The sequence below is a fragment of the Toxotes jaculatrix genome, chromosome 18, assembly GCF_017976425.1.
Source record: "Toxotes jaculatrix isolate fToxJac2 chromosome 18, fToxJac2.pri, whole genome shotgun sequence".
Taxonomy (NCBI): Eukaryota; Metazoa; Chordata; class Actinopteri; family Toxotidae; genus Toxotes; species Toxotes jaculatrix.
Window position 1 is genome coordinate 1,241,144 of NC_054411.1, and position 11,357 is coordinate 1,252,500.

The following is an 11,357-nucleotide window of genomic DNA, read 5'->3' on the forward strand; positions in this document are numbered from 1 at the left end:
CTGCCGGCAGCAGCAGCAGCAGCAGTCTGCCATTTACTAACCACTGTCGGACAGTTTACTTTGGAATCATTAATATTTCTGCCCTCTGGTGGCCACCGCGAGCAACTACAGCTGCACTCCACTAGCGTCAAGCTAACTACATTAAGTGTTGGAGTTCTTCCGGTTAAACACCCAAAATAAAACTTTCACAACGGATGTAGTTACGCACTGTGGCCATCGGGGGGCAGTGTACACTCGGGTTTGTGATTACTGTCTCGCGGCAAAGATTTGTCAGGTTTGTCGCCCAGATGTGAACCATCGTTTTTAGCTTCTTTGTTTTTTTGCAGAGAAATAAATTCTACCTGAAAGACGTTGGACACGGTAGCATGGAAAGACTTCCGGTAAAGACATTCAAAATAAAACTTTAAAATTGGGAGTGTTTAGATACGCACTTTAACTACGGGAATACGAGTGTTACGTTCGTGTAGCAGGAGTAACGAGACTCTGAGACTTTGTGGTGCGTGGTTACGTGATTTGCGGTTACGTGTTTCATCGGGCTACCGAGACTTCCGGCCGGAACCCAGCAGCTCCCAGCGGCTCATACACAAACATCATCATGGCAGCGGAGTGCGAGTGAGTTTGTTGACAGCATGTTTGAACGATCCCCCCACACCTGCATTAATCTCATGACACTGTGTGTTTCTTCCCCACTTCATCCGCTCCGTGTCGGTTACTGTGACGCCGAGACGTCGCAGGTCTGACGGAGCTAATCAGCAGCACAGTGTGTGAGCTAACATGCTAACGTTAGCTTAGCATAGTGTGTGTGTGTGTGTGTGTGTACAGCTTAGAGAAAAAAAAACAGTTGAACAGTTTGACTCGTGCGGTTTTCTCCTCCGCAGCGTGCTGTCTGAAATCGAGGTGCTGCAGTCGATCTACCTGGATGAGCTGCAGGTGAACAGGAGACAGGACGGGTGAGACAATTTGCCCCAGGGTTAAGATTATGTAGTAATCGTGGGTGGGGTGGGGGCGTGGAAGGGGCAGCTGACCTTTAGGTCACGATCAGTGAATTTATGTTTCCCTCAGATGGTAAGACAGTGTTTTGCACATGAACATGGAAACGTTAAATTCACATATTTTTGAGAAGAGTTTGGCACAGAGTGTCTGTGCAGAGCAGATGCTCTGTGTGGCCTTTTGGCCTTGTGATGCTGTGTTAGCGCCTCGGTGAGGTTCACGTCACGTCAGCACTGATTGTACTTTAGCCTCCATTGTGTCGTCTTTGTGTTTAAAGACTGTTGCTGTGTGTGGCTGGTGTTTTCGATCCTCCAGGGGCTGGGAGGTGAGCCTGGTCCTGTACCCGTCCACAGCGGAGGACTCTGTCTCCCAGTTTGTCCGACTCACCCTGACTTTGACTCTCGATCAGCAGGTACGCTGCTCTCCATTACCTCATCCTGCCATGGCCTTTGTGCAGACTGAGATTCTGGATAAGGATAAAAAACATGAGAGAAAGTAAATGCCAAACATTACATGCTACAGAATGAAAGTTACATGTGTCAGGTTGTGGTTTACTGATGCAGTGAAGCTGACATTTTTACTCCACGGCTCAAAATAATGATCTGTTTTAAATCTTCTGGTTATTATCATCAATGCTGATTAACATGAGTAAAGTCTCCGTCTCTTTCCCTCTCTTGTGTCTTTAGTATCCCTTGTCCTCTCCAGACATCTCCATTCATAACCCCCGGGGGCTTTCTGATGACAAGCTCAGCAGGTACTGACCTGAAGCTGTGGACTGAGCAGACTCTTTATATCATGAGTGTAAAACCCTATGATCATGTGCAACCTCTGTCTCCTAGTGTCCAGAAGTGTCTTCAGCTGGAGGCTCAGTCCAGTCTGGGGTCACCAGTGTTGTATCAGCTCATTGATGTCAGTATATATAATGTTGTTTTGTTTTTCTGATCAGCAGTGTTGTTACTAAAGTCTCTGTTGATGCTCCGTGTTATTTTTAACTGTCCTCCGTCTTTTTTTTTCCCAGAAAGCAAAAGAAATCCTGACTGAAAGCAACATTCCTAACGGAAACTGTGTCATTTGTCTCTATGGATTTAAGGTATGTTGCTGGTGTCTCTGTGTGTTTCCACCACGTTTCCCATTAATCCCAGTGTCTTCTGACTCATGAATTTATGGTGTCTTGTAAGCTCATGCCGTCTGAGAAAAACGTGAGCGGATCTGTTTTTCCGTGTGTCCTGCACGTTTTCAGGAGGGAGAGACGTTCACCAAGACAAGCTGCTACCACTATTTCCACTCCCACTGCCTGGGTCGCTACGTCAGCCACTCTGAGAGGGAGCTCCGCCAGAGGGAGAAGGAGCTAGAGGAGGACAAGACCAGAGACAGGACAGACTATCAGGTCTGATATCAGCAGCTCTACTGGCAGTTAATAGCTGTGATCAAAGAAATCCTGTATACTCACTCTGAGTCCTCTAACAGGAGCTGACTGTGGTGTGTCCGGTGTGCAGAGAGCCTCTGGAATACGATGTTGATCAGCTTCTGTTCTCACCTGCACCTCAGCTGCCTGAGGTAAAACCTCTAAGGGACAGCCTCACCATAAGGTCATTTACCTGGTGATGAGGGTGTTTTGCTCACTGCTGCTTCCAAGAAGGAACTTTTAGCCTTTTGAAAAATAAAAGCATGAACAGACTTTGTGTTTTTCACTCAGCTGGACGAAGCAGCGATTGGTTCAGAATTTCAGCAGAAGTGGGTTGAACTCCAGAAACTTTTGGACAGACAGAGGTCTAAAGGTGGGATCATTGACCCGGAGGTGGAATCGAATCGTTTTCTCATCCATATCAATGAGGTAGGAGTGAATCAGAGAGTAATCACATACCTTTATGTACGGCTGCAAAATCAGAGTATAAAAACTGTGCTTTTATTTCTGTCATAACACACATCACCTGGACGATTTTTCAGGTATTTCTAAAATTTGTTATAGGAAGAGTTTCAAAATACGTAGTCAACAAAGGGCAGAGGACGACTTCCCAAAAACTTCTGTATATAGTTATGGCGGACATTTAAGTCTGTGTTTCATAATAAATAAACGCTTTACTACTTTACATTAAGGGAAAACACATTCACATGTTTAGGAAATGCTCTTATTTGCAAAACAACAAAACGACATCAGTGCTGCTTTATTAAGACTGTTCCTACATAATAATCTATAAACACTCACACTGATTCATGCCAACTCCCACAGGCTCCGTCTGTCGCTGAAAATGGAAACCTGGACGTAGACGTGTCCCCTGGCCCTCCAGCACCCTCTGCTTCCAGTGTTTCCTCTGATGAAACGGGTGTGAGAGCAGAGCAGTTTGTCCCTGGACTGTCCCACTGCAGAGGTGTTCAGGGCCAGAGGCGTCAGAACCAGGTGAGGGGGCCAAGGAGAGGAGGCAGGTCCAGACCTCAACACGGGAGAGCCGCCCCCATCACAGAGCAGCTTGACAAACTCTCAGTGTCCTCGGACTGCACTGACGGATCAGTAAAAGCCCAAGCTCAGGGTAACCATCGCCATCAGATGCAAGTAAATGCAGAATTGTGTCAGCCAAAGACGGGCAGGGAGGTCTACGCTGAGCCACAGGAGAGGAAGGTTTCTCCAGACACTCAGCCAGTGTCCAAGTCAGGTCAGGAAACTGAATGCCAAAGAGACGCTGCGGACTGCGCAGGCGGCCGTGGTCATCGTGGACGGAGAAAGGGTCCTCACCAGTCTGTCCCACACAGCGGGCCTGCACGATACCACTGGGACGGGCGAGCCTCAAGGAACAGGGGAGGGGCCAATAACCTGTACAGCAGAGGAAGCGGGCCCCACCGGGGTCACGGCAGGGGCTTCCAACAGAAGGTGGAGAGAGAGAGGGGGCGAGAGGAGGTGCTATGACAAAGAGCAACAGGAGGGCCGATGAACAAACGTGTGTGTGCCTCCATCATGGGTTTGCATAGATTAAAGCCCTGCAGCAGAAATGACATTCACTGTAGTGTCCTATCCTCCTGTCCATCGCCGTTACCCTGGTCTCTGATAAACCCTTTCATGCACACTAACATCAGATACCGATGGTTGTTGTTTTCTGTTGTGATGCAATATCACTTGAAAGAACCACAAATTAAATTTTCTCTGGACGTCAGTGTGTTAGTGTGTCTGTGTTTCTGTTGTAAGGTTCACTGCAGTTCAGCTGCAGCAGCTGTGACTGACTCACCTGAAGATTTGCAGGAAATGTTAACAACAAAGGGGAGGTTACACATCCTCACACACAGTGGCTACAGTGAGCTCACGGTGACAGCAGCATTATCACATAATACACCTCTGAAAACGATGGTGAGCTAAAATCCGGTGTTTTATTTCAGTTTATCTGCCGTACATTTTCTCCAACTGCGTTCAGTCAAGTATCACACTAACAACAGGGTCGTAACCCAGGCTCATGGGAGCTGTAGTTGTTGAACGTTGGGGGGAGGAGCATCACGGGAGGAAGAGAGGCGGAACCTACGTCTCGCCGGCGCCATCTTGGCAGTTTGTTGTTGAGGACCAGCCTCTCAGATTAATCTGCGCAGGGTCGCAGAGGCGTGTGGTTGTTTTTAAAACGACTGAGTGTATGAGCGGCGAGACCGAGTTTCTCCAAAGCTACCGCAACAACAAGGAGTCGGAGCTGGGGATGGATGTAGACATGGATTCGAGTCATATTGAAAGTGAGCGGGGAGAACTGGACAGTAGCATCCCGGCTGCGTGTTCCTCTAACGGCAGTGGCGGGGAAGAAGACGAGGCGGAGGCCGTTGGCCGTGGGAGACAAGCCGGAGGTTCTAATAACCAGCACACCCCGGACGTAGGAGGAATTCTCGGCAGCGGTAGAGAGCAAGAGGTGTCGGTCGAGATCGGAGAGACTTATTTATGTCAAAGAGCCGACAAGACATGGCGTGAGTGGTTCCACCGTTCTGCCTGTTCCACACAGATTTCAGTTAGCGGGTTAACCCCGGATCCCTGGCGCGGACTCTCTCTTTTGTGTTTGGGATGCACTTCACACCAAACTCAGTGTAAAGTTCAGCAGTGGTCATTAGAAGTTTCTGGAACATTCGGCACAGATGACTAAACCAAAACAGTGCAAACAGCGTGCGAGCTACTTATAAACGTGGATATTTTACTGGAGTAAATAGGCTAAAGTTGCATGTTGGGGTGTTGGGAGGTTGCCGGGTTGAAGAATCGCGTAATTCTTATTAATCTACGTTTTAGCAGGAGAATCAACAATACGCGTGTTTACTAATGATAGAAGGTAACGTTAAAGTCTTAGAAATCTGAATGAAGTTTGGCTAGACTTTCTATCCAAATGAGACAGTTTGTTGACAGTTACTGGAGGAAACAACTTTCTTTGACAAAACTCATTAACTGATGGATTTTACTTTCTTCTCAGATACAGCAGAGGTTATTCAGTCCCGACTGAACGAGCAGGAGGGCAGGGAGGAGTTTTATGTTCACTATGTGGGATGTGAGTACATCTCCAGTTGTTCATGAAAACACAATGAAACCTTTACATTTACACAATCACAACCCCCACCCAACACTTTCCATACCTTTCTAAATTTTGCATGCGCCCTCTCAATCCCCCTCTTTCTGCACCACAGTGATCTCCATCTCCTTTTCATGTAGTCAACAGACGCCTAGATGAGTGGGTGGGCAAGGCCCGACTGGCACTTACCAAGACGGTGAAGGACGCCGTGAGGAAGAGCACGGAGATCGGAGGTGTCGGTGATTTGGGTGACCAGCCTGAAAGGAAGATCACCCGCAACCAGAAGCGCAAGCACGATGAGATCAACCACGTGCAGAAGGTTGAGGCTGTTGTGTAGTTATTTCGTGCTGTTTGTGGTGACAGTGTTGTGTGTTAAATGGTTGGTGGCACCTAATGCATTTTCTGTTTGCAGACATATGCAGAGATGGACCCAACAACAGCTGCACTGGAGAAGGAGCATGAGGCGGTGAGGTGGTGTGTGTGTGTGTGTGTTTTGTTCAGTTACCTCCTGTGTGTGTGCCAGGCATGATGTGTTTTTTTCTGGTTCAGCTTAGATGTTTGGTCGTGTGTAATCATGTAATATAAACTCCCCTCCTCACCGTGTCTGCCTCTCCCACAGATCACCAAGGTGAAATATGTGGATAAGATCCAGATTGGAAACTTTGAGATTGATGCCTGGTACTTCTCACCGTTCCCAGAAGATTACGGCAAGCAGCCCAAGCTGTGGATCTGCGAGTACTGCCTTAAATACATGAAGTATGAGAAGACCTTCAGACATCACCTGGTCAGTACAGCTTTCACTCGAGTTTAGGATACGGGGATGGTTGTGCCTCTCATGGAACCAGCTTTTCATCAGTCAGGATCAACCGATGTTTGTCTGTCTTTCGTTTAAATGTCCAGCAGAATGTCTTAACATTTCACTTACTTTGTAAAGAAACTGTGGCTTTTTTTCTGTGTCATGTGTAACCATGCTTGTACGGCCTAATGCTTGTGACCTAAATGCAAGAAGTTTGACCTATGACCTATATGTCTTCAGTCCCATTGTCAGTGGAAGCAGCCTCCAGGAAAAGAAATCTACAGAAGAAGCAACATATCAGTGTTTGAAGTAGATGGACGGGACCATAAGGTGAATACATCATCAGAGTCCACGCCACACCTGAAGATGCAAGCTGTTAAATGCAAAATAACATGGACTCATCAGTTTCCCTCCTCTGTCTCTGTTTGCAGATCTACTGTCAGAATCTTTGTCTACTAGCAAAACTATTTCTCGACCACAAGACGCTGTACTTTGATGTGGAGCCATTTATCTTCTACATCCTCACTGAAGTCAACAAACAGGGAGCGCACATAGTCGGCTACTTCTCCAAAGTAAGTCTCTTCTTTTGTTCCCAGTGTTTCTGCAGTGAAGTGGATTTAAACGTATTTGCCTTAAATCAAACTCAGATCCACAAATAAAGAAACTTCTCTTTTACCTTCTTTGCATGGTTTTCATGACAGTCCTGTTACACAGCCTGGTTTGAATTGAACAGAAGACATAACGAATCCTGGTCCTAACCGCTGTTTTTCAGGAGAAAGAGTCTCCAGATGGGAATAACGTGGCGTGTATTCTCACTCTGCCGCCTTACCAACGCAGAGGCTACGGAAAGTTTCTCATAGCTTTCAGTAAGTGATGCATCGTGTGTACTACAGCTAATGATTACTGTTCACTAATGAAAAAACTTTTTTTTTTAATAATAAAAATCCAGAATGACAAATGATCTTGAGATGTTACCAAAGACAGTTTAATCTTTTCTGTGTTCATTTCAGTGGTTAGTGACATGACACACAAAAACACACCAGGTGATCTGGGTCAGGCTCTGAGTCTCAGTAAAGCGCTGTGAGACAAGTCTGATTGTGGAAGGAGCTCTATAAAAAAATGAATTGAATCATTAGAATGTGAATTGGATGGTTGCAGATAGTAGAGGGACACATGACTCATCATTTCACTTTTGTAATAAAAGCTTAATGCTGCCGTGTGTAGGCTATGAACTGTCTAAGCTGGAGAGCACAGTTGGTTCTCCGGAGAAGCCTCTCTCTGATCTGGGGAAGCTGAGCTACAGAAGCTACTGGTCCTGGGTTCTGTTAGAGATCCTGAGGGACTTCAGAGGAACGCTGTCCATCAAAGACCTCAGGTAGACACACAAACACGCCATCATCTGACAAACAGCTCCATCCCATCAGTTCACACTGGTCTTAGTGGGAGCCCAGGATGTGATCCCTATGCAAACCCCCCTCCCTCTGTTTATCCCCAGCCAGATGACCAGCATCACGCAGAGTGACATCATCAGCACGCTGCAGTCGCTCAACATGGTGAAGTACTGGAAAGGTCAACACGTTATCTGTGTGACGCCCAAACTGGTGGAGGAGCATCTGAAGAGCGCCCAGTACAAGAAACCACCAATCACAGGTGAGTCCAGGCGTTAAACTTCCTCTGACTGATTTCCTTTCTTTTTTATTTCTAACCAGAAAACTGGTTGGAACTTGAACCATAAATCACACTTCCAGGTGATAATCCCAAGGTTTTGGTCTTTATCAGGACTGTGTGTTAACACCAGGTTAAAGTGAGCCTGAAACATTTATAGCACAAAGAGAAACATGCTAAAGAATTTCAGGCCTCTTTGTTTAGAAAAATTCAAGGATCAAATTTTGCAGCTTCGCTTCCTGTCAGCTAGCTAATCGTTTCAGCTGTACGCACACACACACACACACACACAGACACACAGACACACACAGACACACACACACACACACACACACACACACACACACACACACACACACACACAGACAGACAGACAGACAGACACACAGACAGACACACACACACACACACACAGACACGATACAGGTTTTTAACTCATGGTGTCTTGTCTCTTTCACAGTGGACACTATGTGTTTGAAGTGGGCGCCCCCCAAAAATAAACAAGCCAAGTTGTCCAAGAAGTGAGACGCAGAGCCAGTGACGCCACATCTGTCCATCAGCCTGTGCATATCATCCCTGCTGTGATGAAAACCCACTGTATATAGCTCTTAGTAGCATCTGTCACTATTTTCTCTAAATATATGTATAAAAAAAACAGACGTCTCCTGTTTCCTTCTTTCCTGAGTGAAAACTCAGTGAAACACTATAAAAAATGAGAGATAATAGTTAAAAAAGAATCATCTTTAAGTCTCATGTAGACTGAATATAGTAGTATAGTATGGAGCCATCGCTGATGACATTACCTGAGCCTGCGACACGCGTGATGTCAGAAACACGTCTTTTCACAGAAAAGGCCAAATCCACCTGTTTAAAGAAAGAAAAGCAGAAGATTAAAGAAATTCACTTAAAAAACAAAGAATGAAGATTTTTCTCCGAGTTCAGCAACAGCTCCTTTTCTTTTAACAAATTACCTGTGATTTAAAAGCAATAATACATAATATTTTATTTTTGGTGTCTGTCTCAGAGTTAGACTAAGCCTGCAGCTTGGTCTAAATAGAGTTTGAACTGTTGTAATTCCCAAAGGCAGCAGACCTGCAGGCTGAGCTGTGGTTTGGAAACAGTGATTTTCCAGTTTGATGTAATGAACAGAATAAACAGAGGGGGGCAGCAAAGCTTTGTCTGAGGACTGATGGTTGAAAACCATCACTGACTGAGACTCCAGGTTCAGTTTCACCTGCTTTTCACACAGGAGAAGTATAAAAAGTATTAAATGATAAATCAGCTTCATAAACAAACACAAAGCCAACACCTCTGACAAGATGCTCTCACATTTAACAAGATGTATTGAAACAGAAAACGTTAACAGTAAATGTCACTGGCAGAAGTTAATTAATAAATATTAATAAAATCATAAACATAAAATCCAGATCAGGTCAAATGTGAAAATGCAGCTTCTGCTCCCAGATCAGATCTGATGTGTTATTCAGTGACACTCTCACTCTGCCGTTTGTAAAGAGTCCAATCAGTTAAATCACATCATGTTTTGTCAGGAAAACACATCGTGGGACATTGTCATTAATATGAGATACTAACTCAAACATCAGTTTCATCTCAGACAGGAAACTGCCGGCCTACCTCCATCACTTATCTGTCAACAGGATCCTTCCATCGCAAGTCCCTCCATGTTTAGAGCTGTGGTCAGTGTCACATGCTGGAGGACACAGCAGCAAACTGCTGCCACATGAACGATAATTAGCTCTGTCCTTCCAGCTGTTGGTCATCGATCAGCTGTATTGATGATTCCATCACCGCTGGCTGTGGCTGCTCTTCACTGCAGATATGAAAGCATGTGTGAAAGTTCAGTGAGGACATTCTCAAGATCTTTTCAGTAAAAATAAGTCAGGGGAGAACTGAATTTAGACATTAAAAAAAATCATGTATACTTAAACAATAAGCCTGGAGATATTCAGCTTTTTTTTTAGTGTAAATAAATCCCAGGAAAAGACCAAAACTAATTCCACTGAAGTTTTCTCTGTAAATAAAATAATACATGTTGTCAGACGCTGTGTCTGAAGATCAGCAACGTAAACTAACTACAGCCACGTCACTGAAGAGTGTGATGTAAAGACCTGTCGAACTCACTAACTTTAACTAACTTTAACTTAAATAACTGATTTAGAAAATCCTGTTACCTCTAGTTGTTTGCAGGAGGTCCACACAAGGACAACCCACACAAGGACAGCTGAGGTTCCCACTGATACAACACATTCATGTACATATACATGCGTGTGAAATAAACTGCACAGCATAAAGGGAGATTCTGTTTTATTTCCAAAATTGTACTTCAAAACACCTACAGTCGTTTATAAGGCATTCACAACATTTCTTTCTTTTTTTGGTTTTTGGACATTTGAGCCAGTTTTGATGTTTTCAGAGACGGTTTCCTAAAACAGGAGCACAGCTAAGGCACAACACTACCCCCAGAGAGAGAACCATGGAAAAAGCAAGCAGAAAACAAATAAGACAGAGAGATGGCACTGAGAAAACAAAAGCCTAAACAAACAACAACAGGTTGCTACTGGGTAGAAAAGAAACAAACATGAGGCAAAATAACGAGCATGAGAGGAACAAACCTCTCAGCTGAGATTTCCCTCCAGCATCTGAAAACTTTATCGACATCTGAACAACGTTTTCACTCCATCGAAATGTGTGTGGCACCGTCACAGCTCTGGGTCCAAAGACCTGGACCTTACTGTCCATTAGCTTAAACCTGTACATCATCAATTTTACAAAATACTGATATAGATTCACAGAGAGTCACTTGTCATTGGAAAAATACACATTGAACATAAAATGTCTCTTACATTTCAAATAAATTCTATTCACCTTGAGCAGGAACAGAAAATAAATAAAAGCTGAATTTGTCATTTTTTCCTAAATTTTTTTCAGTGACATCACGACCTTTTCCAGGATAAATCTGACGTGACCTGTAAGCGCTGACTGTTCATAGTGAGCTTTACCCTCCACCAGTCTCCAGGTTTGGTCCCAGGATTATTATTGTATGTGGTAACTACACACACTGGAATCATTCATCTAAAAAATATCAAATATCAGTTTTTATAGTAATGAACACTATAAATTTGGATTGTGCCACCAGGGATTTGGATTTGTTAACTGAGATTACAGTTCAGTTTAAAGGACCAGTGTGTAGGGTTTAGTGACATCTAGTGGTGAAGTTACAGGTAGCAACCAACTGAATTTTTTTTTTCTCCAACACTGTCTTTAATCCTAAGATACGAGCAGCATCTGTGTAGGGTCGGGCTAACCTGCAGTTCTACATTCTGAGAGCTACTTTATCACGTCTCTGAATCTGAATCTGAAAACTTAGC

The 11,357-nt window shown here is 44.6% G+C and overlaps 3 protein-coding genes across 4 annotated transcripts in view; 2 read left to right on the top strand and 1 right to left on the bottom strand.

Annotated features, from left to right (window-relative positions):
• The first annotated feature begins 467 nt into the window (after positions 1 to 467).
• Positions 468 to 4,136, top strand: rnf25 (ring finger protein 25). Its single transcript, XM_041061622.1, has 10 exons — positions 468 to 612; positions 879 to 950; positions 1,306 to 1,402; positions 1,677 to 1,744; positions 1,830 to 1,899; positions 2,009 to 2,080; positions 2,231 to 2,377; positions 2,458 to 2,547; positions 2,687 to 2,824; positions 3,221 to 4,136. The coding sequence occupies exons 1-10, from the start codon at positions 596 to 598 to the stop codon at positions 3,890 to 3,892; spliced, it is 1,443 nt and encodes a 480-aa protein (XP_040917556.1). The 5' UTR covers positions 468 to 595; the 3' UTR covers positions 3,893 to 4,136.
• Positions 4,137 to 4,511: 375 nt separating this feature from the next.
• Positions 4,512 to 8,621, top strand: kat8 (K(lysine) acetyltransferase 8). Of its 2 annotated transcripts, none has more exons than XM_041063572.1 (11): positions 4,512 to 4,920; positions 5,412 to 5,486; positions 5,648 to 5,826; positions 5,920 to 5,973; positions 6,127 to 6,291; positions 6,544 to 6,633; positions 6,735 to 6,875; positions 7,076 to 7,169; positions 7,528 to 7,678; positions 7,799 to 7,953; positions 8,429 to 8,621. In XM_041063572.1, exons 1-11 carry the CDS (start codon positions 4,602 to 4,604, stop codon positions 8,491 to 8,493), a joined length of 1,488 nt encoding a protein of 495 aa, XP_040919506.1. In that variant the 5' UTR covers positions 4,512 to 4,601; the 3' UTR covers positions 8,494 to 8,621. The 2 variants fall into 2 exon arrangements, with proteins under 2 accessions (XP_040919506.1, XP_040919507.1); XM_041063573.1 differs by having other exon boundaries at positions 6,127 to 6,135.
• A 1,655-nt stretch (positions 8,622 to 10,276) lies between these two features.
• The window catches only part of LOC121199115 (xylosyltransferase 1-like), a 21,488-nt gene continuing 20,407 nt past the window's right edge, over positions 10,277 to 11,357 (bottom strand). Inside the window, exon 11 of the mRNA XM_041063605.1 lies at positions 10,277 to 11,357. This exon is cut by the window's right edge and continues 1,832 nt beyond it. The gene's annotated coding sequence lies outside the window, so the exon portion shown is untranslated.

Bases quoted from the DNA above. Each gene is read 5' to 3' on its own strand.
- kat8 (XM_041063572.1), top strand. From the start codon at position 4,602: ATGAGCGGCGAGACCGAGTTTCTCCAAAGCTACCGCAACAACAAGGAG. The intron at 4,921-5,411 runs GTGAGTGGTTCC...CTTTCTTCTCAG, and splicing joins AAGAGCCGACAAGACATGGC to ATACAGCAGAGGTTATTCAG. The intron at 6,876-7,075 runs GTAAGTCTCTTC...GCTGTTTTTCAG, and splicing joins TAGTCGGCTACTTCTCCAAA to GAGAAAGAGTCTCCAGATGG.
- rnf25 (XM_041061622.1), top strand. The intron at 2,378-2,457 runs GTCTGATATCAG...GTCCTCTAACAG, and splicing joins GAGACAGGACAGACTATCAG to GAGCTGACTGTGGTGTGTCC. The intron at 2,548-2,686 runs GTAAAACCTCTA...TTTTTCACTCAG, and splicing joins CTGCACCTCAGCTGCCTGAG to CTGGACGAAGCAGCGATTGG.